This window comes from Oenanthe melanoleuca, chromosome 2 (genome assembly GCF_029582105.1).
Source record: "Oenanthe melanoleuca isolate GR-GAL-2019-014 chromosome 2, OMel1.0, whole genome shotgun sequence".
Lineage (NCBI taxonomy): Eukaryota > Metazoa > Chordata > Aves > Passeriformes > Muscicapidae > Oenanthe > Oenanthe melanoleuca.
In genome coordinates, this window is record NC_079335.1 from 103,520,479 (window position 1) to 103,546,002 (window position 25,524).

Genomic DNA, 25,524 nt, shown 5'->3' on the forward strand with positions numbered 1-25,524 from the left:
CATAAGGAGAGAGGGCAAGGTGACAAATTATAAGGATGGATAATCAGAAAGGAGATGGCACAAAGCAAGGAACAGACTAGAGCAGAGCTAGGGCAAGTAAACAGCAAACTCAGTTAGAAATCTAAAGGACCTCTGAAACTCAGTCTTGCCAAATGTTGAATAGTTTAATACTGTATAGTTATATATATAAAGTATTTAAACATGTGTTTAAGTTCCAGCACACATAAAGGGCCTACTAACTTCAGCAGAACTGGACACATGCGTAATAGCTTTGCTGAATGGGGGCCAGTATGTACCGCACTTTGCAGGCTGACACTCCAGATAACTTGAGAGGGAATATCTGGAAACCACAAGCCATAAGACTCACGAGAATGCCACGGAAGACCAATCTTATTATAAATGATAGGAGGGACTGAATTTGAAAAGTGTATTGCCTCCACAGCAGATGAAAAGAACCTAAGAAAGATATTTCCTGCAATTGCTGATATGGGATTAAATGCTCCAAAAAGAAAAGAACAAAAGAAACAGAAATTTGTGTCTAGCACTATGATGAAAACTAAAAAAATGGCAGAAACAGTCTTAAAAAATATGTCAGCCTGCAACCAATAGATTGAATAATAAAAACAGTTGTGCAGTATTAGAAATTTCTGCAGAATTACCACTTTGAAATCCATACTTTCAAGAAATAATTGACCAAAATTTATTAGGATAAATAAAATAAAATTCCATAACCAAAAAAATTCACCCATAATATTATGCAAAGAGTATTAAGACTGCAGGGTAAAGTGTTTAAGTTAATGAATAATATTCTAAATTCTTCAATTCTTTCACACTCAGTTGTCTGTATAATAATACACATTTAATGAGATAACTTTATGTTGCCTGGCAGATAAGGGACACTAAACCCATTTTATTCCACAGCAGTCTTAATAGCCAGTGGAGACTGCTTACTGTGAAAAATATTGTGAAGAGAGAAAAGGAATGGACATATCTACACTTTGCAGAGACAGCAGCATAACTCTATGCATGATATTCAGACTGTCAGTATCAGAACCACTAAAATATATTTATCTTGAAAAATGTGGTGTGTTTAAGTGATGTTTATAGATTTATGGCAGAAAGCCTCATCAAAGATAGCGGAGCAGAGATGAAATGTAAAATATTTAAATTAATTAGCATATATTATTTGCTTTAAAACTACTTGGTACCCACTTGGAATAGGAAAATAAATTTTACTCTAGAGTTTACATTCTTTCTCCTACTGCTCCTTCCAATTTAGCTTGGAAGAGCAGAAATGTAAGGTGTACCTGTGAAGGAGGGTGGGTTTGCTTGCCACTTGAATTTTAAGGTGGTGACTTGGCTGACTGATTATTGGCAGGAGGGAATGGTGCTGCAAGGTAACAAAGTTGGTCTTTCCAGCCCTAAGGAACCAGACCTTGTTTGCAGACTCACCTCAGACGTCAAGGGCAGTGGTGAATTTTTACTCACCACTTCTTTCATTTTAGAAGCCACTTCAACTGATCATCTCAATGCTCAAATTTATATATGGATACAGCTGAAGTGATGTACTTCACTGAATAACTCTATCAAGTCATATTAGCTATTTGATCTCAAAAGCACCTTAAACATTTAAAAATGCATGAGCACAAGGAAAATGTAAATGCAATTCAGTTTGTGCAAGACCTTAAGAGCCCAAGCTCTCACTTCCTGCTTATACTGTGAATGGCATGAAAGCAGCAAACCTGACTGCCATGAGCCATATAACACTCCCAAAACAATAGTTCCATTTGTTTACACTTCCTGATGTGTAAGAAGCTTCTCATGTGATGCCCATTAAGAGCAGAACTGCCCTCTACAGTGAGTGCCAGAGTGACAGGAAAAGGATGTTCCCTCTTCTGAGGATCTTGAAGCCCACTGTCACACCAGAATGGGGAGTGCCCCCATTCAGGCACAGGTTCTTCATTTTACCACCACTTCTGTCAGAAGTTTACACATATAAAATTTTTCAAACCAAGAGTTTTTCATTTAAAATTTTATATCTAGGCGTCTGTGATTAACATTTTCCCCACTGGCTTCCAGGATAGAGAAGGAAACACTGAGAAGGTGTAATGCTAAGAACTTGGCTCTCTCTTCTGCAGTTCTGCTCAAAGATCTGCCCCTACCTGAGGTGCTATTTAGAGCTTCATCTTGTGAATGCTTGAGCCATAAGACCAAAATCATTTGTCAGTGTCAGAAATCCAAGAAACAAAAGTTGACTTTAGCTCAGGGTTTCAAGTAAAGCAAATTTTTTATCCCATTAAATTACAATTATAGCATTCTTTGGGTTCACTTCAGACTTTCAAAGTAAAAATTACCCAGGCCACAACCTTAGTGAAAGTAGCATGGTTTGCTTGAACTAATTTTCTTTGATTTGTCTAATTTGCATTTTCAAACAAGTATTAAGTCTCATATACATCGAGAAATGCAAGCTCAACAACCTCCTGTGGCTTGCCTTAACTACATACACATTACTGAAATATTAACATAGTAACCTCACCACTCTATAAACTATTAAATAAAAGTCAAAAACAACTGTTCCAAAGCAGATACTTGAGACAGAGAAAGTTAAAGGAGAAGGAGAGGAGGAGCACAGTCTTCAGAGCAAGGACAGAGGCAGGAAGACCATATTCAGGATAATAGTTGCACATTTGGGGAATGCCAGCCTAAATTAACATTCCAGATAATCCCTTCTTTCCAAACAGCACACTCCACTGTCATGCACACAACTTCCAAGAAACATTGGAAAAGATAATGGTGGAGCAGAAAAGAGAAGAAAGCTCAGTTCTTTTAAAAAACTCACATGAGGACAGCTGCTGACTGGAATGCACTGTTTCTTGCGACACTCTGTCTTGCCCTTCACACAAGCACAGATGGTGCAGTTCACAGAGGACCACATCTCTCCATCCTGCAAGAGAGAACATGATATAGTATCAACTGGGGTGGCAACAAGAAGCTATTTTAGCAATGTATCATTGCACAATTCTCTGTTGGCATTGTGTCATTGTTTAGTCTAAATTATTTTGAGGTGTCTGTCCATGGCCAGTTGGATTTAAGACAGAGATCAAATTCAGCCAGGTTTTCTTCCCTTTAGTCTTTTTGTAAGAAATTAATTTTTACAAAGCTAATGAAATCACATTTGAATTTTTCAACAGTGTCCTGATTATTTATATTGTTTTCTCTCCAATAAGCATCTGAGTTGTGATCGCACCTACAACAAATTTTCATGTAAGTTCAGAAAAAGAATCAGAAAAACCTGATTCACTAGGTTGAACGGCATCTCTAAGTTGCTGCACATGAAAATACTTGATTAAGATGTCAGAAGATAGTGAATTTATTCCCATATGTAGCACCATTTCAACATAGGGCAGGAATGGTCAAATAATTCTAATTTAGATTACTACATCACTTTCTTGGATATTTGATCTGCTAAACATCTGAAAATATTTAGAAGAGACACAGTGCTGAATCTCTCAAAAACAGAGCAGGTAAGACAGCCTATGTATAGCTCTGAAAATATGAAGTGCAGAGCATAATATTCCCTGTGGTCTTGTCCCCACTTGGGATGAATTGCTTGTGCAACTGCCCTGGCTCCTTTTTACATGGTGTTGTATCTGCCAAGTGTGGTTCCTAAAACATTCTCTCTCACGCACTTACAGTCTTATGCTAGTCTGCTTAGAGCCAAACTGTGCGTGTTTTCTGTTTACAGGGCTGCTGGGAAGGAAGGGTGAGGATAGACCTGACAGGAACCGGCAGTTCAACCAGACAGCTGTGAATAATTATGTGCCCACCTCAACATGATGTTCAGACCAGAAACAGACTATATCTGAAATGCCAAGGAGTCTAACTTATTAATCTCAGCTTGTTTCATCAAAAGCTTTCTCTCTCCTATTTTTTGTTTCTTGGGAATGTTTCTATTGCCTGGTGTTTCTGATGTTTTTCGGTCTCTAATGACCACTCACCAGGCATCTGCCAGAATACATAACAGCTGACTGCATGCAGCTGCCCTGAATTTTTGTCCTACAGCTGGTTTTGCACAGGAGTGCATAAACATGTTTGCTGTGCCCATTCTACCTGTATTAGACCATTGACTTCAAGAGAGCAACACTGAATTTATTTTTTTGCACACAAGGCCAGAAATGGATGTAGTGTCTCGTTATTTCTTCACACTCCATATAATACTAGTAATATAAAAAAATCTTCACAAGAAGCAGAATATTTTAGTTGGGTGCCTAAGAAGTAGGCATTTGTTCCTGAGGCACAATGGCTCCAGTGTGAAAGTGCCAATCAGATGGAGCATAGTCTCAGAGTACAGTAGGTTCACATGTAATTTCCAGAATAAACACTTCTGCTATGTACACGAAAGGTGGAATAAATGGGAAGTCATTCTGGCTGAGCAAACCAAGTATTCACACAGGACTTAACATTTGATCTGATTCAAGGGTCTCTTAATTCTCAGATGGGCCCATGAGGTGACAGAATCTTTTTCTGACACAGTGTGAAAAAAATCTGCACCACTTGGAAAAACAAATGGGGTCTCAGGAACAGCTCTGCAGGGAATTCCTTGTGATTTGAATACATTGGGTGAGAGTGCAGTAGGTAACAGTTATTATATGGCTATCCCAGTAAGATGTCAGGGGTGCTGTCCTGAGAAGAGATGGAAATGTAGTAAATCAAGTAACTTCCAGCCAAAGCTCCTGTTGGTTCGGTTATGGAAAAGACCCTTTGGCTCAGCTGATAAAGTCTACATACTACTCGGAATATCTCCTCCATGAGTATCAGTGTTTGGGAAAGCAGAGCATTAGTATCTCATGCTAAAAATACGTCTATTGTAATGAAAAAGCAGCTTGAACATCTACATACAGAGAGGAAGACAACATGTAACATTCATGTTGACTATCAGCAGAATTTACTCAAACTCAGAAAAATATAAACAGATGGCAAATTTTGCAAAGCTTTGCCTCTGAATTGTACCATCATTGACCAGGATGGTGAGGATTCTGCTAAAAACAAGCCACAATACTAATTTACAGCAATGCTATTTTGGCTGTTACAATGGCACCTACTCGAGTCACACCTGAAACCTTACCTGGAAGATCTTATTGCCAAACTTGCACACTTTCACCTCCTCAGGAGAGATGTACAAGACACACTCCTTGCAGCAGTGGTCTTTGTTTTTATTGCATTCACCAGGAAGGAAGCACCTCTTCTTACATATCACTGTTGAATCCTAGGTACAATTGTGAAAGGAAATAATAAAATCATGACCAAAATGTTTGTGTTCCTGTGTGTCTTTATATATTTCTGCTTGCTCAATCATTGCATCCACCCAAGCTACAGGCCATGCTTTGAATAGGTCAGCTCAGAGAAAATAAATGTTATTTTTAGATAGAGGAAATCTTTCATGGTCTATGAAGCTAAAGCACAGCTTGTACTTCTGCTGGCCTGCAAAATCCCACAGATTTAGTGTCCCTTTTTTTTGCCTTGGTAAAAAGTGTAAGTTGTTGCAGTCATGTTAGGGAACACAATAAAAAACACTGACCTTCAGGAGAAACATGGTAATTCATCATTTAGAAACTCTTCTTCCATTCTAATGCAGTTTTAAAGAGGATAACATAATCTGAGCAACTTTATTTTGCATCACAGAGGGTCAGGCATCATGTCTCAGCTGAGAGAGTCAGTAACATTTTAAACTTTCCTAGCACAACTGCAAGCCCTTTTCAGATCACATTCTCTGAGATCACACAAGATGCCAAAGAACAGTATCAAGTTTACAATTCCACAGCCCTACAAATTACTGCTAAGCCAGACAACCATCAGCACACAATATCAAAGCACTGTGGACTTACCTTGCATGTACATGCTGTGCAGTTGTCATACATAAATGAAGAACCATTATCATACACATTGCTGTGAAAGAGGCAGCTTCCAAATGGGAGGTCAAACACTTTCCTCTGTCCTGGACATAAATAAACAGTAATAGAAACAAAATGTGGTTGAAAATATGCCACATTTTCAACAAAAATAGTAGCACTTATTGTCACCAGACCAAATTCATGTGCAATGTGTCATTTGCTACGTGTTTCCACTTCAATGTGAAAAAAAATATGTTCACTATCCTTTTAGTGCACATTCATCTCTACAAATTCTACTATGGGATGAAATATAAATGATTTATGGCATGCTTACATAGGAAAAATCTTCCTTCTCCTTCTCATCATAAAATGTACAGTGCAACTAAAGGAATAAAAAGCAAGCACTGCATTCTTAAGGTAGGTACACTTAAACTAGTTCAAACAGTCTTTAACTTAAAGCAATAACTTATCAAATTAAGCAGTCTTAACTACTTTTAGCATATCTATTTCAGGGGTTCACAGCAGCCAAGCTAAATCAACTCAGTGACGCTGATCTTAAAAAACTCATAAGTGTTTTCCAGTCTCATTAAGTTAGTTTGGTGTACCATGTGTTCACATAAGGCTGCAAGAAATACAGGAATTTGCATCATTTATGAACAGAGTAAAGGCAATACAAGATACTTAGTTTCCATAATCTGCAAATTATTTGGGTTTTGGCAGCACCAAAATCAACTCCTTCTTGAAGTCGTGCAATCCTGCAAGCACTTTCAGACACAAGTTACACCAATTTGCACTCCTGTAAGCTTCTCTTATTCCTCAGCTTCTTTCACAGTAAGTTATTTTTAAAAAGAGATCATTATAATACATACATCTGTGCTCTTCACAAAAACACTATACTTACCTTCCTAATTTTGAATTTCCTTGTTTACTTTTGGAGGCAGCCAACTAATAAGTTATTTTATGAGTGGTTGCCACTCTTTAACATTATAATTTCTGAGATCTAATATTTAATAGGCATCAAATACAAGGTAGGGAATGCCCACTCTAAGTAAATACTAGAAGTACTAAATACTAAGCCAATATTTTAGCATTCAAACCATCAGGTCTTGGCACACTGTAATTCCTTCCTTTTTCAATAATTCTTGATAAATATAGAGCATCTTAAAAAAAAGTTCCATTTTCCTCTCAGACATAAGTGAACAAAAGGATAAGAGCACCGCAAAATCCATTGGATTTGCCTCCAATTTTTACAAATTGAATGTTAAACAAAAGTTATTAAATAATTGCTTTTGTTCAGTTAGACGCATCCCTCTCCTTCAAATTAGCTACTTGGAATTAACCTGTGCTTGCATAGCCAACCTTCCTTTCACTGGATGTGTGTCTTTCTCAAAAGGTTTAATTTTCTTATGGGTCTGACATAAGGAATCAGTTGAGGATGTTCAGTAGCCTTAAAAGGAACTGCTCTACATGCATTGACTACTTATGGGCAAAGGTGCGCCATAGTCCTGTCTGTAACAACACTTCTGCTGCTCTCTGCGGGGCCAAGACTCCAAGACTTCAACTGCAGAGCCTATGTCAGCAAGTGAACAAAAGTCCAGTTTTCCCCCACACCCTCTTGCCATGTCTTGCAAACTGCTCAGCACAATTCCGGATGGCCAACTCAGTTCAAATAGTTGGTTAAAAACCAGTGTCAAAGGAGGTACCACTTTAAAAGCTATGGTGATGAAGATACTGGCTTAATAGTTGTCTTTGCTGTCTTATAACCACTAGTTAAACTAATAATTCAAGTCCCAGTAGAGTCCACAGCATTCTTCTAAACTATGTATTCTGAGTATCAGGAATTCAATTGCAGGGAGGTCTCCACATGATACTTTAAAAACCATGCCTCAGCATCCCTGGAAACTTTTCTCTTTCCCGACTGCTATGCAGTGCCTTTCATCCCCACCAAAACTTTTAACACTTCCCTGTAAATAGACATAATGTGTTCCCAGGTATATGGAATGCTTCAGAGTAAAAACCACATAAAATGAAATTCATTATTATTAATGAATCAGTTTAAATTCTAAGAAGGGAAAAAAAAACTGTAGAAAGATTCCCTTAAAGTAGTCAAACATTAAAGCTGCATTTTGAATGCCTAGTTCAAGGAGGGGAAAGTTCAGTCAGCATGGAACAGCATGGGCAGGAGAGGACAAGGAGAGTTTTCAGATGGAAACGAAAAATGTCCTAAGCCAAAACGGAAGCTCAGCATCTGGACTGTTCTCCTCTGCATTTCATTCCTTTACTGCATTACTCTCTGATACTGTGGTTGAATGTTCCAGGCATATTTATCTGTAGCACTTCTCAATTAGGAAATAAATAAATTCAGTTTGTTTCATGCAGTCAAAAATGTTAAGTTTTATCAAAACCCAGAACTCTACATAGCTTTGCTGGCTCCAAGGCCAGACATCTCTGTATCCCTAACCTAAACCTTTTAAGATATTTCAGATAAAAATATAGTCAAAATTACAAAAAGTTTCCATTGAAGAACTGGGAGTAATTTGCACTGAAATTTTTCCAAGTTATAATCCCATAGACCAAACTAAAATCAATTTACTTGGCAGGATGTAAGCACTCCTTGTTTATGAAACAGATGGAATGTTAACCTGTGGGATCCGTGGACAAAGTAAGAGGAAAACAAGGCAGTGCCTTATTTTGTCACTGCCTTGCTTATCATGACCTGGAAGAACCAGAATCTTTTTAGAAGCCTATGACTCACACCTTTAAAATGTGTTGGAAAGATGCAATTGAAAATATTCCTGGATGACAGTGTGGTTCCACCTTAAGAAGGCAATAATGAGATGAGCTCATGGATCCATGGCCTCTGTTGCTTTTAGACAACAGTTTCTAAAAAGGCAATGTCAGTTCAGAAGTTTCCTCTGACCTGCATTTCTTCAAAACCAAGAATACAAATGCTCACTCAAGTAATAATATGAGATGGTGAAGCCTTTTTCTTGTGGCAAACTCCAAAGCAAAATTTTCTTCCATCTCAACCCCTTTGTAAAATATATAATGAAGGTGGGAAGCATCCCTATATTTGTTCTTCTAAGCAAGGCAACTGGTCTATGTTCAAATGCTCTTCTGCAGCTGCTTGCTTAGTACCACCCACCACAACCCTAACACTGACCCTGAGTACCTGTTAAAAATCTGTAGATTATAAACTCTGAACAGTAGAGTCTCTTTCACCTCCTGAAATTTACGAGTATTTTGAAATACTGGTCTAAAAGATGTTATGCATAAATATATTGTATTGATTACAAAATTCCTAGGGGAAAAAAGCCACTCACCTAAGCATTTGGGGCAACACTGTCCAGCAGGAATGTGACTGAGGTGCTGAGGACATGAGAGAATGGGGCAGACTTCTTGGATACACTGTGTTCTGCCATCCTAAAGGAAAATAGGCTCCATTAGAAAAAAATTAAAGCAAAATATCAAGTAAATGTACACACACACAGAGGCAACAAGGTCTTGAAAAGCTTTACCAAAGCAGTATTTGCCAACAGAAATTTCTGCTTGCATCAGGTGTACAACTGTCCTTCAAGACTTTCTATATTGCTTGCAGAGACTTTGGGTTATCCATATTTTTTTTCAGTCTTTCAAAAAATGAATTTAGTAACTGAAGAAACACTGTCTTTCTATCTTATTTCTGGGTGTGGATATGACAAAACCAGGGAAAATAAAATCATTATCCATTAACATTTCTGGATGCTCCAGAAAGTTATTCGGCAATTTTTTTATATTATTCTTCATCTCTTGTGTTGTGCCCTTCTAGGCTTGTCTGGGACAGAGATTAAGTGCTGAAGCAAGATGGGAGCAGGTGTTCTTCCACTATGTCTGTGACCTCCAAAGCCATATTAGCCAAAATCACTTAAGAAAGCACATTCTTGTTAGCCTCCAAGACCAACTATGCAAACCCAGAAAGTCTGCTTTCTTCAGAGGACTGAAAACCAAGTGGGCATATGAAATTCTGGGAATGAATGAGGGGGGGAAAAAAAAGAAAAGGAAAAAAAAGCAGCAAACTAGACTAGATATACCCTGGTGTATCAATGAATACCAGACACAGAGGCAAAGACAAAAGCACAGAAAATGTATCTAAGATTGAGTCAGTTAAAAAAAGATCTTATTTCTCATTCTGCTCTGTTGCCTGATTACTTCATCGCCTTCAGAGTACTATGTTTATCTCTAGACTTTCTGCCAACATGTGTTCCATACCTATGAGAACTCCAGGTCGCCAAACTTTAAAAATCAGTCCATCTTTTTATGAGCAAGGAAAGTCAGGTTTTTTCATCTAACTGTTTTGTCTTATTTATCACTCAGAGCTGCAGGCTCATCCCAGCAATGGGAAAGCTTCGTGTTCCTGATGCTGTGATTGAAGGCTTATGAACAGTCTCCTCCAACTTGCATGCTGAATGGCTCTCTGGGCCCACTGGAGAGAGATTGAAAAAGCCATTCCTTTTGAAGAGCTCTGTGCCTGAAATGATGGCACACCACTCCACTCCACCCCTAATGGCCTCAGTGAATCATGTGAAAGCTTTTACATATAGGCAGACCCACTTGCACAGAAAATAACATAGCGACTGTACCCGTGTTCTATAATAACTTTTCAGGCACTGAAGTCTACCTGTCCCATGGGGCTACCAAAGCATCCTGAGTGCACATGGCTGAGGGCTGCTCGTAATTCTTTCACTGCAGCATGCAGAAACACAGAGCTTATTGTAGACTGAAACGGCTGCTCTAAATTAACGGTCAGACCAGAAACATGACAAAACTAAACTAATTCTTTAGTGATGTTCCTTAGCATGCTTAGGGAATATATCTGTGGGAAGAGACACAGGTGCAGAATGAAAAAAAAACAAACAAAGAAGGGCTCTCTGAAGTACTGCTGTGATTCACCCCAGGGAAAAAGGCTACAAGAAGCCAAAGTTCAAACTTCGGTGACAATTCAGCAAAAGAGAAAGCAGGGCATGGATGTCTCAGACAGACTGGTGACAGGATTAGGGATATACCCATGGAAGATAATGAGGAAAGGCTGAGGGAACTGGGACTGCTCAGCCTGGAAAAGAGGATTCAAGGTGACCTAATTGCAGCCTTCGAGTACCAGAAGGGAGCCTACAAAAAAGATGGAGAGAGACTGTTTAGAAGTGCATCTAGCAACAGAAGGAGAAATGGCTTTAAACTGAGAGTAGGCTTAGACTAGGTATTAGGAAGAAGTCTTTTACTGAGAGGGTGGCAAGACACTAGAACAGGTTGCCAGGAGAAGTAGTAAGGATCCATTCCTGAAAGTGCTCAAGGCCAGACTGGATGGGGCACAGAGCAACCTGGTCTGATGAAAGATGTCCCTGCACAGAGCAGGGGTATTGTACCTATATAATCTCTAAGGTCCTTTTCAACCCAAGAAATTCTATGATTCTGTGAAGATAAAGCAATATTCCCACACATGGTGAGCACGTGCAATCTTGCAATATTGCTGCTGGATTTAATACATAAACTGTGGCTCTGCAGAACTGCCATGGAGTTTTACTTGTCTGATAGATTAAATCAAAGCTCAGGCTTAGAACACTATTGAGATTTTGCCTTTCTAGCCTCTTGCATAGGTATCTTTACAAATACAAAATGCCATGGATAATGTAAAATATTTTCTCACATCAGCCTTTTGTTTATAACTCCTGCCTTATATTTTTTTATTGGACCCTCTGCAAAAAACTACGGCTAGTTCCATCTGTCTCTTCATATCACTGCTACTCCTGCTTTCAGCTAGAATGCTGCCTTTTAATATCAAACTATTTTCTAATTTGCTGCTGTCCCAGACAGGCTCTGCCAGGTTTGAATGTCATGCTAGTGCAAGTTCAAAAACAGTCTGAAACAAGTCAATCCATACCATTTAAAGTTAGAATAATTCTACCTGACCTACAGAAGTTAGAGAAATTATTCATTGGATGTTAAAATTCACAATATTTCTCTTTTCTTAAAAGCCTCAGTCATCATAATTCAAGACTCACAAAGCATTCAGAATGTTTTCAAAGCAGCTGATGCAGCCAGTGCTTTAAATGGTATGGAATAGAGCTGGGTAGGAAAAAATGAATGCAACAAAAGTTCAACACAAAAAACCAAAATCAATGGAAAAAATAACCCTGGAGAGGAAGAAGACTGGCTTTGGATGACCTAAGCTAGGATGGGACTGTACAGTGAACACCTTTCCTCTTCCAACTTTTCAATTGCATCTACAGCTTTTAGTTCACATTTCCTTGTACGATATCTCCCATGCAGTCAGAATGCGTCAGGTCAGAAGAAATACCCTCCAGTTGTTCCAGTAAATCCAAACCTGAATTGGAAGCCAGCACAGACAATAAAGTAGAAGTGACATCATGGAAATGCTATTCAAGATCTAGGCAAATAAATCCTTGAGTAATAAGTTAACAAGAAACTTTAATCAGAGGAGGCTGCTACAGTTCACAGTCTTCTGGAGGTAACAGATTTTGTAGGAAATCTACTGTCTACAAAGAAAATATTCACTTTCCACCTTGTAGACAAATAAAACCACTGTATCCCATACAGCCACCTTACATCTGCAAGACAAACAAAAAGGTTCTGAAGCATCAGCTCAGCAGGTGATGTGGACTGAGGTTTTGTCCTGTCTAAGCAGCTTTCTCAAGAGACAGAAGAGAGGGGGAGATGAAACAGCACCTTTTTGACGCTCCCACAAGAGGTCCATCTTTGAGAAAGACAGATGACAAATCCTTCTTTAAATAAAAGCATGGAGCTGGTCCATCTAGCCACTTCTGCTCAGCTCCTGCCTCAATTATGATATTTTGATGTTCAATAGGGATACAAGCAACTTGGCAGTGTTGAGAGGCACCCATCCAGGCTGTGACCAATTGCTGGACACATTGGAGGGAGGACAAAGTGCAGTTTGTGCCTGGTGCACAGCATGTGTGCAGCCTGTGTGCTGGGACAGACTGAGAAAAAAATGTCTGCAGGTTGGAGTCTGTTGTAATTAACCCCCAAGGACCTTGGGCTTCATCTATCATAAGGGCAAGAAAGTGATCACCACCAACAGCTTGTCTTTAGCAAATTTTCAAAGCACTCATGAAATCTCAGTAGGACAGAAGTTTCCACACTGCCAATTTTTTTGCTACTGATAATGAGCAGGACTAAACTTAATAATATTTTATATACATGTTATTTAAAGTTAAAGGTTAATATCAGTATTATCAAGAACCAGGTTTCTTGTGGCTATCTCATTTTCAATTTGACTTTCAGGTTTCACCTCTGTGCTTCAGTGAAGCTAGAAATCATCTAAAAATGATTCCTCCTTAGTTTTGCCCTATGTTCACCTTGCACTTGAAAGACTGCTCATCCTCTAAGAAAAGTAAAATTTCCACTGATTTTGCAGAATATTTTGTCTGAGTCCTGACTGGCATTAGGATTCAGTGGACTGTAAACATTTATTTTTTAACTTTCATTCTAGAAGTGTGAAAGATTTCATTTGCTACCAAGAGAGCCTATCCTTACAGAAAAAAAAAAATAATAAAAGGAAATATCAAAATAACATTTCTCTCAACTCTGGAATACATATTCCAGACATTAACAGCAAGGTCAGACACAAACTGCAGACTCAGCAGGGTTGTTGCAAGAACTAAGACAGATGTTCAAGGCTGTCTCCAGCTATGAAGAAAGATTTTAAACCACTAGTGTGAGAAAAAAAAACTTTGAAAGCTCAACAGGGTCACTACTAAGCAAGTCTGCCCCTGCCAGTGGCAAGAGAAGCCAAATAAACACACAACTGTGTGACTGTTTGTCTTCAACTACTCTGCCCCAGTGCAAGTAACTAGTTACCATGAACATAATAAGGAACATTATCATTTCTGTGGCAGCAAAGGCATAAAGGCAATAAATATACCAATAAAGATATGGACATATTATTTAGGATTCAGATAACCATGAAAATTACCATTCTGGAATTAAAAAACATTAAGGCATTCTGGGACTCGTTTCATTACACCAAATCGGCTGACGTGTGTAGGGCTTCCTAGGTGAACTGGATGGTGTGTTGGCTTGCATACACCTAGTGGCCTCCAGGAGCCCTGACTTATCAACTACTGTGTGATAATAAACACTTTGACTACCTCCCAAATGTGCAATAGAAACTTAAACCAGGTCAGCAACACGTACTATGCAAGCATCTCCAAAATGTCTCTGGAATCACATGCCCTGAAAACCCATACCTAGAGACTACAGTGTCTGATGTGCCATGTAAGTAGACTTCAGGTACAAAAGGGAAAGGATACTCTACTTAGAGTGTGGGCTTAATCTGGAAGTTTAATCTGGAAAGGTGTTCTCTCCCAATTCAGATGAAAGAACTCCACTTCTTGTAAAAATGCTAGTACAGCATGGGGTGGACAGCCTCTGGAAATAACTTCATCCCTACACAGTATTTCAGGGCCCCTGAAACAGCATGTCATGCACAAGTTAGAGTTCCCTGGAAGGGTCACAGGAGGAAGAAGATTTTTAAGAAATGCACAAAGTAGCAATACAGTTATCAGCATAAAAGCAATCTACACATCCGTCAGAGAGACAAACCAGAGCTTCCCACATCCCTGAAGCTTGATCTGTTGTCTTGTTTTTAAAAATGCCTCTCTAGAAAGTGTTGAATAAAATTCAGAATATGGAGATCTTAAGCTTTAATTCAAAACACCAGGTATTTATACTGTATGTGCCAGATTTTTAAACTTTGGATCTAGATCTCAAACCCTATTTTCTGCAATTTCACCCTTATGGAATGGCTTTAGAAAGTTGCCCTGGTGATAATCTAAAGTGGTGTCCTAAGAACTGTGTGCGAAACAAATGCTCTGCAGAGCTCACATCCATTTTAATACCAGGTCATGCAGATTAGTGTGGATATAAATAAATCTTCTTAAACGCCTTAAAAATCACCTAAAAATCTATACAGATTAGAAATGGTAAGATACAAGATTGTTGCGAATAAATTACTAAACCAACTCTGGGGCAAAGCAAAGGCATAGTTCTTGAAATTATTTCAATTTCTAATCTCAGTCTGATGCAAATACATCAAAAGCAAAAGAAGCATAAAAAATTCCATCAGTTTCTAGCAGGTTTGATTTCTCTCCTTCCATATGCATTCTTATGATACAAGTTGTTAGGTGTACAGTCTGTGTCATCAGGGTGCAATAACAAAAAAGTCTGACTACTTGTCTCCAACCAATGTAAATTCATGTCCCTGAGCTCCTAGCAAATTGCAAGTGCAGTTGCAAAGTGTCACAGATTTAGAAGATATCGACCTAAAACCAAGAACCAAAAAGTCTCCCTCTTTTGGAAGTTATTGTGTATATGGTTCTATCAATCTGCTGAAACTACATTACTTAATTAATGACTACATTACTTAATTAATTAGTAATTTATAATAGAATGAAGGCTCTAAATACTGTTAAATGTTCCAAATTATGTGTTATGTTAACGAAATACAGTGCATACAAAGTGGCATGTAGGCACCAGGTCTACATGCCATCCATTCCAGTTCACAAGAGCCACTTTTCCTGGAATTGGTTAGATTAAGAAAATAGATTTCTCTTCTGTAAAGGGAAGCGCGTTACTGTTTGTTAGCTGAAACATCCCAGCATCCTCCCAGAGACTGAAGTACACTCTTCTGGGATATAGCTTTCCACTTTGAAATAAGACTGTTGGGGAGTTCTGGTCCTGCTTCTTTCACAAAAGTTTCACAAAAACATGAGTTGCACTGAGTGTCCTGTGGGAGGAGGCAGAAGACCAGGGTATTTACTGCCTTGGGTGAAAGGGAGCATTTTGGAACATGAAACTATGAGTTGCACAGTAACTTTCTTTAAGGTATGCACAGGCAGAGACGTGGTCCTAAATTTCACAGTTGCTCGAACTGCAGAAGGGCTCCTTGGAGGAGGTCACAGCACTCTGCTTTTAGCTGGGGAACAGTGCAACCAGCACTTGGCCACCTTTCTCCAGTCTAATAGCACTATGCAGAAGTGTTGCTGGGATGATATTGCATCTGGCTTCACAATCCAGCTGAAATCAAATTGTTTGCTGACCCAATAGCCTGCTTGCAAAGTCACACAGCTGAACAGCCAGCAGCCCTCTCCCCTCTGGGGCTTCCACACTGAGCTCTTGGCTCTGTTGAAAGTGGTGATGTAAATAACCCCCTTTCTCTTGGAAGCCCAGTAAGTTTAATTGTGGTGCATACTTTGTCCCTTTCAGGCTGATTTCCTAATCAAAGAAGGCTTATGCAGGCAGAAACCAGAGACACCTGTAGTTGGTGAATCACTGACCAGCTCCAGCCACAAATGATCAAGGGACTACTCTAAAAAAGGTATAGAGAGACAAAAGAGCAAAAATCAAAATGACAGTACAATCTCAAAGACATTAAGTTCCTACAAGTTTTTTTTCAAAGCCAGACTGCTGCAGAGAGTAGAGACCCCCCAATTTCTTTCTTAGCAGGAACTCCAGAAAGCATTCTACAGTGTTAGGCAGCAGCTGGCCTTCCAGCCAGCATCTCCCAGACCTTCTGCCTTTCATTCAGTTCATGTGTCATGGAGGTGCTGGAAAAAAATCAGATTTTTGCAGGTATTACAGATCAAGTGCCACACATCTATAGAAAGAGAGTTTTGCTGCTTTTGCTATTCTGGGAACATAATTTTTATTCCTAGGTTAGCAGGGACAGTGGTACATAAGACAAGTCTGCGTCCCATACCAAACGCGCTTTTCCCATGAGATGAGGCACTTTTCTTCATGCTGTTCCTATGCTGGTTGTTTTACTCCCAGTACCTAAAAGGATTGATGATACCTGTGTTCCAGACTGGCCATCAACCATCCTAAGTGCTGGATGCTTTCAGATGCATCCTATGCATTTGTTTTGCTGTGAGAGTCATTATTTTATTGATCCTTTTCCTGGATAGTTCAACTGCTGAGGCTTTTTCCAGGGTTAGATCTGTTTCTCTCAACAAATCTCTCCTGCAAGAAGAAGTAATGTATGCCACAAATTATTCTGTCTTTCATTAGGTGGTTTTTAATGTCTCTGAAGTTTCATCCAGAAGGCAGAGCTTCCAACAATATAATCTATTCCTTCTTCTGCTAGTTGATAGTAAGTTTAGGAAAAAAACCAAAACAGAAACAACAGTATGTCTCAAAAACTCAGAGATGGCTGGATTCACACTGCACCACAAGTACTTTGTGGACTGTTTAATTATCCCAGGCTGCTATTTCCAGCAACAGACCAACTTTTTTTTTTTTTTTTTTTTTTTTGATAGTGAGAGACTATCTAAAAAGTTACCTTAATTTTCTTAAATTTACCAACTATACTTGATGCTTTAATACTATATAGCAGGTTAGTTCTTGCTTTCAGCTTGCAGATGGCTGGCCAGCATCTCAAATCCAGCTTTTTCCTCTAGTCTGAATCCTTTCACATCATCTCTATCCCTTGCTCCCACTTCATTCACATATTAATCAAACTCTTCCTTGATGCAGGTCTCGTTAAACTGATTGCTGTCACTGTGCCTTATAAAGCCCATGCTAGGTAATAGTATGAAAAGGCTTTAGCTTTCTGAAATTAAAAATAGTTCATTATGAATAGGTAGCTACAAAAGAGTAATGCCACAACCACAGGTACTGCAGCCCCTATCCTCCACATACCTTTTTTATGAACCAGACATCTTTACAAAAACTCTGCTTCCCCCTCTAATCTCCCTGCCAGTTGCTGCACAGGGCACACTCAAACACAGCCAAGGCTGGAGGTTAGAACAGATACACCAGGTGGAAGATGTAGATTTCAAGGTAAGATGTAGGCAAGCACTGCCCCAAAGGCCATACAACCCAGTGGGGGTCTTTCCACTGATTTTCAGTCCACTTTGGATGACAGCACTTTAAACAAAAGTCCCAGAAGTTGCACAGGCAATGGTGAGAAATGAGTCAAGATAATCACTTAGGCAGGAATGGACCAGGAAGGCAGCTGCACATTGCAGAAAGGGGGTTCTTAATCACCTTGTGGGTAAAGAGCGGCAGCTTTGTGGGGAAGGCAGATGGGAAGCAAAGACATCAGCAAGGAAACAGCTCTGGCACACCACCGCAGAAGGGAGTTCAGCTATTAATGACTAATTTAATTGTTGCACCAGAGGTCTCCAGTGACTATGAAAGCTCTGCTGTGAGCCACATGATTATTTATTTGTCTTCTAAAAAGTAATGTTTATATGAAAAATTGCAATAAAACATGCTAGGTTGGAAATTCTATTGCCAGAAAAACTATTGAAAACCACTAACAAGCTTCTTCAGATTATTCATGTCCTGTTCCAGATAATAAGAAAGTTAGGGTTAAATCCAAGGGACTTTCCTAACTTCAGTTATTAGAAGCAGAGCAGTAGCTCTGTAAAACAGCTTCTTGCATCCATGACTTTTCCCCTGAATCAGTTAGAGCCTGCTTTGTTTTCCTTGGCATCAAGGACACATGAAGCACACAGTCCAGTGGTGTGCATTGTGTACACACCACCAGTGCATTTGCATAACGTTTCAAAGTCTAACTCAATGCCTGCAAAATGATAGCCACTGCCACAATGTATTTATATTAAGATCATTTGCTTTTCATAAGATAAACTTGAACAAAGGGGATTTTTTTTTTCGTTTTTGGGCTTCTTTTTCTACAACATAAACTTTGTGATAGTACTTCATGACCTTTTCTCACTACATCCTACAGCAAATGGTACTCCTATAAACCCCACACTTTGGCAACTATCAATGACACTCTTTACCCCCACTTCCAACTCCTATATTACAGTGCAGTACTGACCTCCCTTCTGAGAACAGCTTTTCCTTCTGAACAGTTTGTTCACAGAGATACAGTTATTAAATCCCTCCAGTGTCCCCATTGTGTTTCTTGCAGAGAGTACTAGTACCATTGTGACCCTGAGAAAGGTGACAATTCTGACTCTCACTTCATCATCATTCTTTAAAATACTTGGTCACAACCAGAAACTTACATATGTATCCACACAGCTTTGCCTTAGAGCATTAGTTTTAAATAATTTCCCTTACGTTATCTGCAGGAATAAATTGCAAGACTTGAGTGAAATAAATTTCCAAATGTCCAAATTCTGACATCTGGCATTTAGATAGAAAGTAAAGACTTTCTATTCAGCAGATACTTTCTTGTAGACAATATGAACATCATTTCATCAAATGGTTTGAAACTTCAGATTTTGGGATGCAAATGAGTAAAACCAATTAGGGTTGTTCTTGAAAGAGCAAAAACCACACAATTTAGAAGCAGGTACCTACACACCTCAACTTTGAAAAGGTCAAAACATATCAGAAGAGTTCACATCAAATCACTATTCCATTCACAAGCAAAGAGCAAAATCTCTTTCTGTGATTCAGGGCAGTGAGGTATTGGAGAGGTTGAGACTTAATCCTTCACCAGTTATTTCTACAATTTTTGGATGACCTTGCCTTAAGGTCTGATGATAAAGCATGTAGAAGATGTTACTTCCCCCAAACAGGGCCCCTGGGACCTGATTCCTTAAACAAAGAAATTCCTTAAAGCATGCTCCCCTCTCCTTATCAAAACTTCTGTTATCTCTCAGGATTTCTATTGGTTCTTAAAGCTGTCAAGTGATTGGTCTTTTTCTTCCTTAGAATTTTAAGGTAATTGATTAGTTAGTAATTTTGTAGTTTTTATTGGTTAGGATTTCAGTCCTTTAGAAACTTATAAAAACCCTTTGTTATATCATGTAATCGGACTTTTGTTAGCAGAACCCTTTGAAGAAATAGACGTCTTTGGAAACTCTGCAGCAGGGTCTCAAGCCTTTTTTCTCATCTAGCTTGTAGCTGTGGCTTTGCCACGAGAGTTCCCGAAGCTATTGGAACTCTTGTAGCATCCCGGGGTTGGAAAGAATCCAACCTTAAAACAGCTACAAAAGCACACTGGTACCTGTAGAACATCCATGGTAAAATACACCATACTTTCATAATAGTAGCAGTAAGGACACTACTTCCAGGACCTTTTTTTTTTACAGGACCTTTATACATGCATCTACACTTCTTGAATGTTATGCTCCAAGTATACTGGTGAGGTAACCTCGGGAAATACAGGATTACATACACGTCCCTTCCTTAATGCATCCATCAAAGGTTTTCATTAACAGGAGCTCCTGTTTGTCCTAGTGAGTTTAAAATAGACTTTAAGTGTTATATGAGAAAGAGGTAAACTGCAAGAGAAAGTGGTAAACTGCAGCTCAATCAGAGGATTTCTTGGAAAGTAAAGTTTTAGGAAAACTAGCCTACTTTTATGAAACCAGTAGGTTATGGAACTGTTCCTACAGTGAAATAGTCATGTCAATCTACCTAAAGTGGTATAGGATTAGACTCATTGTCAACCAGTGGCACCTATCTATAGCAACATCTGTAATACCACTGTGCATCATTCCACTGCTTCGTACGACCTACAGCTGTCCATCATCAAAGATGTGACTTGGCTCTACTCCCGGGTAGGGCACACTCTGGCTTGTGATCAAGGTAAAGTAACATGTTGTAGTCTCAAACACAAGCCTGAGCAAGGGGTGCTGAGGAATCTGCAGCTCTCCACAAATAGCCTTGGGAAGCATTTTGATTAGGAATCATTTACAAGTCTGAGTTCCTCTGCCACTTCCTCCTTCCTCCAGGGGTAATGACTTAGAGAAGTATCAGCAGAAAATGCTGACATTTCCCGTCCTGTCTAGCAAGACTGATAGAAGAATAACAGGTTTTTTTCCCTCTCATTCCTAGCTTGCAAACAATCTGCACATGCATGGGAAGAGGGTGGATGAAACCCCAAGAAATCCTTTCCTCCTTTACACCCACCATGACACACATTCCAAGTCTTTGTTTTCAGTTTTTTCACAATAAAATTAGTATCTAGCTATTACTATTCCTTTATGGATGGGATCCTATGGCTAATTAACAGCTTTCCATTGGCACCAAACATCTGTAAAAGGCTGATGCCCAGATGGCAATTTTCACAGAGAATTTTACACCTTAGGCATGGTGAAGCCTCTACAGCAATATGGTGCCATTTAGGCATTTTTAGCACATCAAACTTGGATATAGTTTGAGCAGGCCAGTTCTTTCGGTGCTTACCTAAAGGGTAGCTGCTCTTCTTGGTCTGGGTCAGCCCCAATACAGCAATCTAACCAACTTGGAATTTATCACCAAGCTAAGCTCATGTGACATTCTCAAAGTAGATGGCCATACCTAAATTCCTTGCAAGGCCACAGCACATGATCAACTTCATTCAAAAAGACGGACAGACTAGGTGGAAACACTTGTGCCTACCTTTTCAATAATGTCCTGCTAACCAAAGCACTTCAATAGAGAAGTACAGAGCAGGCAAAAATGAAAAGAACCATATGAACCATGAGGTTTTCTAGAAAGAAGGAGTAAGTTTCCAGAACCAGGTGAAAGGTGCATATACCCCAAGAAGAATTTGTCACATCTGGGATTTCTCACACAGGAAGATCTTTCTGCATTTTACATTTCAGAAATACTTGTATTAACACTAAAGAAAGGGGGTCACATCATGTGCAATTGGAAATGCAGATTACAATGCAATCTTATACTTGGCTTACTGCCCCATCATCAAAAACCATTATTAGTCCCTCAAAGAGACAATAAGCAAGCAAATAAAATCTGGGTTTCGTTACTAAGTGTAGATGTCTCCTTGGCCTTGTTAACTCTCCTTTGTATGATGCTAAATGGTCTCAAAATTAGTGTAAAGTAACTCACTATAGACTCCATAGGAAACAGAAACAGACATTTTTATTTATTTAGGATTCGTTAAAGTACTAGAAAAATGTATGTGAATTGGGCAAGCTACGACATTTGAAAAAAATGTGCTTTATTTATATTGCAACCATTATCCTTAAGCTGAGAACTTTGATAATTTACTTTTCCAAAAGTTGTCTTTTTTTTCTCTACTCTTAATTTTATTTAACATGCTCCTGAGATTACAATGCAGAACTCTCTTTTCAGCAAGTTTTCAGCACTTGCAGTGCTCTCAATTGCAACAATTTCAGTTATTAATCTTCCCTCTACTCATGCAAGGTAGTTCTCTGATTATGAGAAAATGTGTCATTTGAAATTATTCTACAGCAGAGAATAGCTACACACACCAAAGTATTATTGTAAGTTAATATTAATGGCTGCTACACCTTTCAAAATGATACAACATTTTCTTACTATTTAAAAAACAGACCTATCGTATAAAACAGCTGCCATGTTTATTTAGATAAGTGCTCCTCCACTCTTATAAAGTGGAGACTGATGACAGATGCGTCTTTAAGGCAAAAATATTAATTCTAGAAATGTCAGCATCTGCTTCTTTTCAGCCTAGCCTTACAGATTCACACATCATTTTTCATCCACAACAATTTCTTTTCTTTTGTACAGAGAATCTGAAAACATGGGTGTAAATTACTGGTCCCAAGGCCTGACACTTTTATTAACACATCACTGGTGCTACACGTGTTAGGTCTGATTAGACATAGAGAGCATTTTCCACTGCCCATTCCCCAAGCAATGAGGAAGGCTTGCACTTCTCTGGCAGGAATTTCCCACCTGACTCTTTCATTTCTGTAAATCAGTATTTGCTAAAGTTACAAAGATGCAGTACAAAAATGCTGTATGAAGCTTCTGGATCACTGGAGATTAAAAGATATTTAAAAACAAACAAACAAACAAAACAAAAAAAACTCAAAACACAAACAAATAAAAAACTCCACACAGCTGAATTTTCTACTGAATTCAAGGAGTCCCGCCTTCTGGCCCACCTAGATACCATTCATTTGCATGTATTTAGTACAGTGATTGTTGTTCTTTTAATCATTTACATAAGTACTGTTAGTAGATACAGCAGATGAAGCCCTATACTTTACTCACTACAAACACACAAAGAACACCTCCTACATCACAGAAGAGCTCTGCAGTACTCACATTGCCTCACAAAGAAATGCATTCCAACAGAAAACATCACTCAAGGATAATTCTGTACAGTCAAACTATGAACAGACATATGTACAGGATTAGAAGGGTCTGCTAACCATCAGCAACTCAAGACAAACCATTAGTGACCAGTTGGAACAAATTAGAGCTCCTGCAAGAATGGACCACACTGGCTAAAAAGTCCCTCTGGAGACTTCCACCTACATGTCACTAACCTGTGCCACATCATCCCCAGTGACTATCCAAGACATTCTCATAGCACTTGCAGACATGCTAAAGGATTTACTACTGAAGATCCATACCTTCCTGGCACAACAGCAGGCAGCCAGTGTTCTATTCAACTGCACATAAAATGCCTCTGTTGAATAACCAAAAGCTGTCCCCAATTGGTAGCTGCTCTCCACAGCCAGCTATTTTTTATTCAGATGATGCTTTGGTTGTTATCCTAAACATTTCAGTGACATTAAAACCTCTCCAGCATGGTTCCAGAGAAAGGTGCTGACAAATCTCTATATTTCAACAATTTGAGCTGGCCAGAGATAAGACATCGCTTCTGGCTTGCCTGCAGGCCACACTGACCTCTCAGCATGGCAGTGTGACGAGCAATACATCTCAGAAATAGCAGACCATGAGCTGAGAACTTGAGGCTGCCCACATCCATTATAGGAGTGCAATGTACAAAGTGCTATCACTGAATTACTTAAAATATTCCCAGTTTTCCTTGCAGTGGGGCAGTGCAGATCTTCCCCTGTAAGAGTAAGAAATTTATTTACATAGGTACAAACAATGTGCTGCAGACTTTAAGCACAAGAAAAGAAGTTTAAAAACTAAGTTCTTCCCTGGACAGCCTTATGGTCAAATAGGTAACAAATGGGAAGCAACTTAACAAAACTGCAAATGTGACTGTCCTGTAAGCTTTGTGATCTCTTTGTTTGCTTACAAGTTTTCTGCAATTTATCCTGCCTTTGCTCCTTGGCAAAAACATATTTTTACAGATGGGGCTAAAAACAGCAATGATAGAAACAGAAGACTGAAGAAAGTAAGAGTTGCCAGCTGAGGTCTGCATGAGGTCTCTACAATTCTGTGTCCAAATTAAACTGATCCTACAGCAGCCTTTGCTAAGGACTTTCTATTTTATTATTTTCTGTGGACGACAAGCACTTTTTCCATTGGCTATGTTTAATATTCCTGAACTCTTTTTTATGATCATGGATATAATGTAAAAGAAAAGCTATTCTTACTGACATTAAGCTTGTATTTTTTCAGTAACACCAGGGAATGCTGATTGGCAAAAACTTTTTTTTTTTTTTTTTTTTTTTTTTTTTTTTTTTTTTTTTTTTTTTTTCAGTTCAAAGACTCTGCAGGGACTTTATTTTCAAGATATTTTTATTATTTCTTTAGGAGAATATATTTTTTCTCTCATGCGTTTTCAGATTGCAGGAAAAGGTTGGTTTGAACTTTTTGCAAGTGTGAGCACAGCTCTACCAAATCCTGTACACTTGCAAGCCATGGTTAGTACTGAGAAAACAGGATTAGACAAAGTCATTTTCAACTTTGACACCTCCCTTTCTCCCAAGGCCTCTGTAAAAATAATGCAATAAGGTTGTTCAGATGTTAACTTGTAAGCAAAAACTGTCTTCCCCAGCACTAATTAAGACCTATGCAAAGAGAAAATCAACTCAAAATCTATTTAGAAATCTACTCTGTTTTTCAAGGAAGGGTGCCCACTGTGTCCCAGGTACTCTTGAGGCAGCATAAGCAAGAGATGTGTCCTTGGAGAGGCAATATAGGGCTCTTGATTTGGCATGACACAGCTTATTCCTTACACATAAACGAAGAAGAAACAGCAAAATAAGGATGAAGAGAAGGTTCTACCAGGAGCGCCCCTCAAAATACTGTCTATTTTTCCCATGTCATTTAAGTAAGTGTACATACCAGAAGCAAGATAATTGTCATTAAAGTGAAATCACAGAAAAAGATGCATCACACTAAATAACAGCACTACAATTTGCATGGGAGACCTTCCCCCTCAACTCACTTCTGTTTCAAACAGTTGGAAGCAACTAAAATAAATGAGAGAAAGGAATTATTTAGCACTTTCATCCTCTACCCAAATGTGGAACACTTGCTTAGGAAGGGCTCCTCTTCAAAGCTAAATGAAACCTTCTTTGTATTATCCCTCCTATCTGTAGCCCTCTCAAACTTTGCTAATTAATTTTACTGCTGGTTTCAAAGAGCACTCCAAGTTGGCTCAAATCCCTATGGATTGTGTATCAGCATTAGAAACAGGAGATGTATTACTATTCTCTCTTTTTATTTTTCCTCCCGTCTTTCTAAGAGGAAGCAAGGAAGGATGATCAGTCACGTTATCACTCTAGAGAATAAGTCCATTATTGCATCTGAGGCAAGCTCTGGACTCCTCATGTAATTTTTACACACACTTCTAACTTAGTAACTGTACTTTTTCTTTTTTGTTTTTTTGCCTCTTTGCTTTTATTCTGGCAAATTCTAACAGACTCACTCTATTCCATAATAATCTCATTAAATCGAGACAGGTCTGAATTATGCTTCTTTTTTCTTCCTTTCTTCCTGC

General features: G+C 38.9%; 1 protein-coding gene across 3 annotated transcripts in view; it reads right to left on the bottom strand.

The window, feature by feature from the left end:
• BMPER (BMP binding endothelial regulator) overlaps nucleotides 1-25,524 on the bottom strand; it is a 148,259-nt gene that overhangs the window by 65,555 nt on the left and 57,180 nt on the right. For all 3 annotated transcript variants that reach the window (XM_056484184.1, XM_056484183.1, XM_056484185.1), the window contains exons 7-10: nucleotides 9,215-9,314; nucleotides 5,886-5,995; nucleotides 5,126-5,266; nucleotides 2,840-2,944 (exon numbers count right to left, since the gene is read on the bottom strand). In XM_056484184.1, the coding sequence (XP_056340159.1) occupies nucleotides 2,840-2,944; nucleotides 5,126-5,266; nucleotides 5,886-5,995; nucleotides 9,215-9,314 (456 nt within the window). The remainder of the gene's footprint in view (nucleotides 1-2,839; nucleotides 2,945-5,125; nucleotides 5,267-5,885; nucleotides 5,996-9,214; nucleotides 9,315-25,524) is intronic.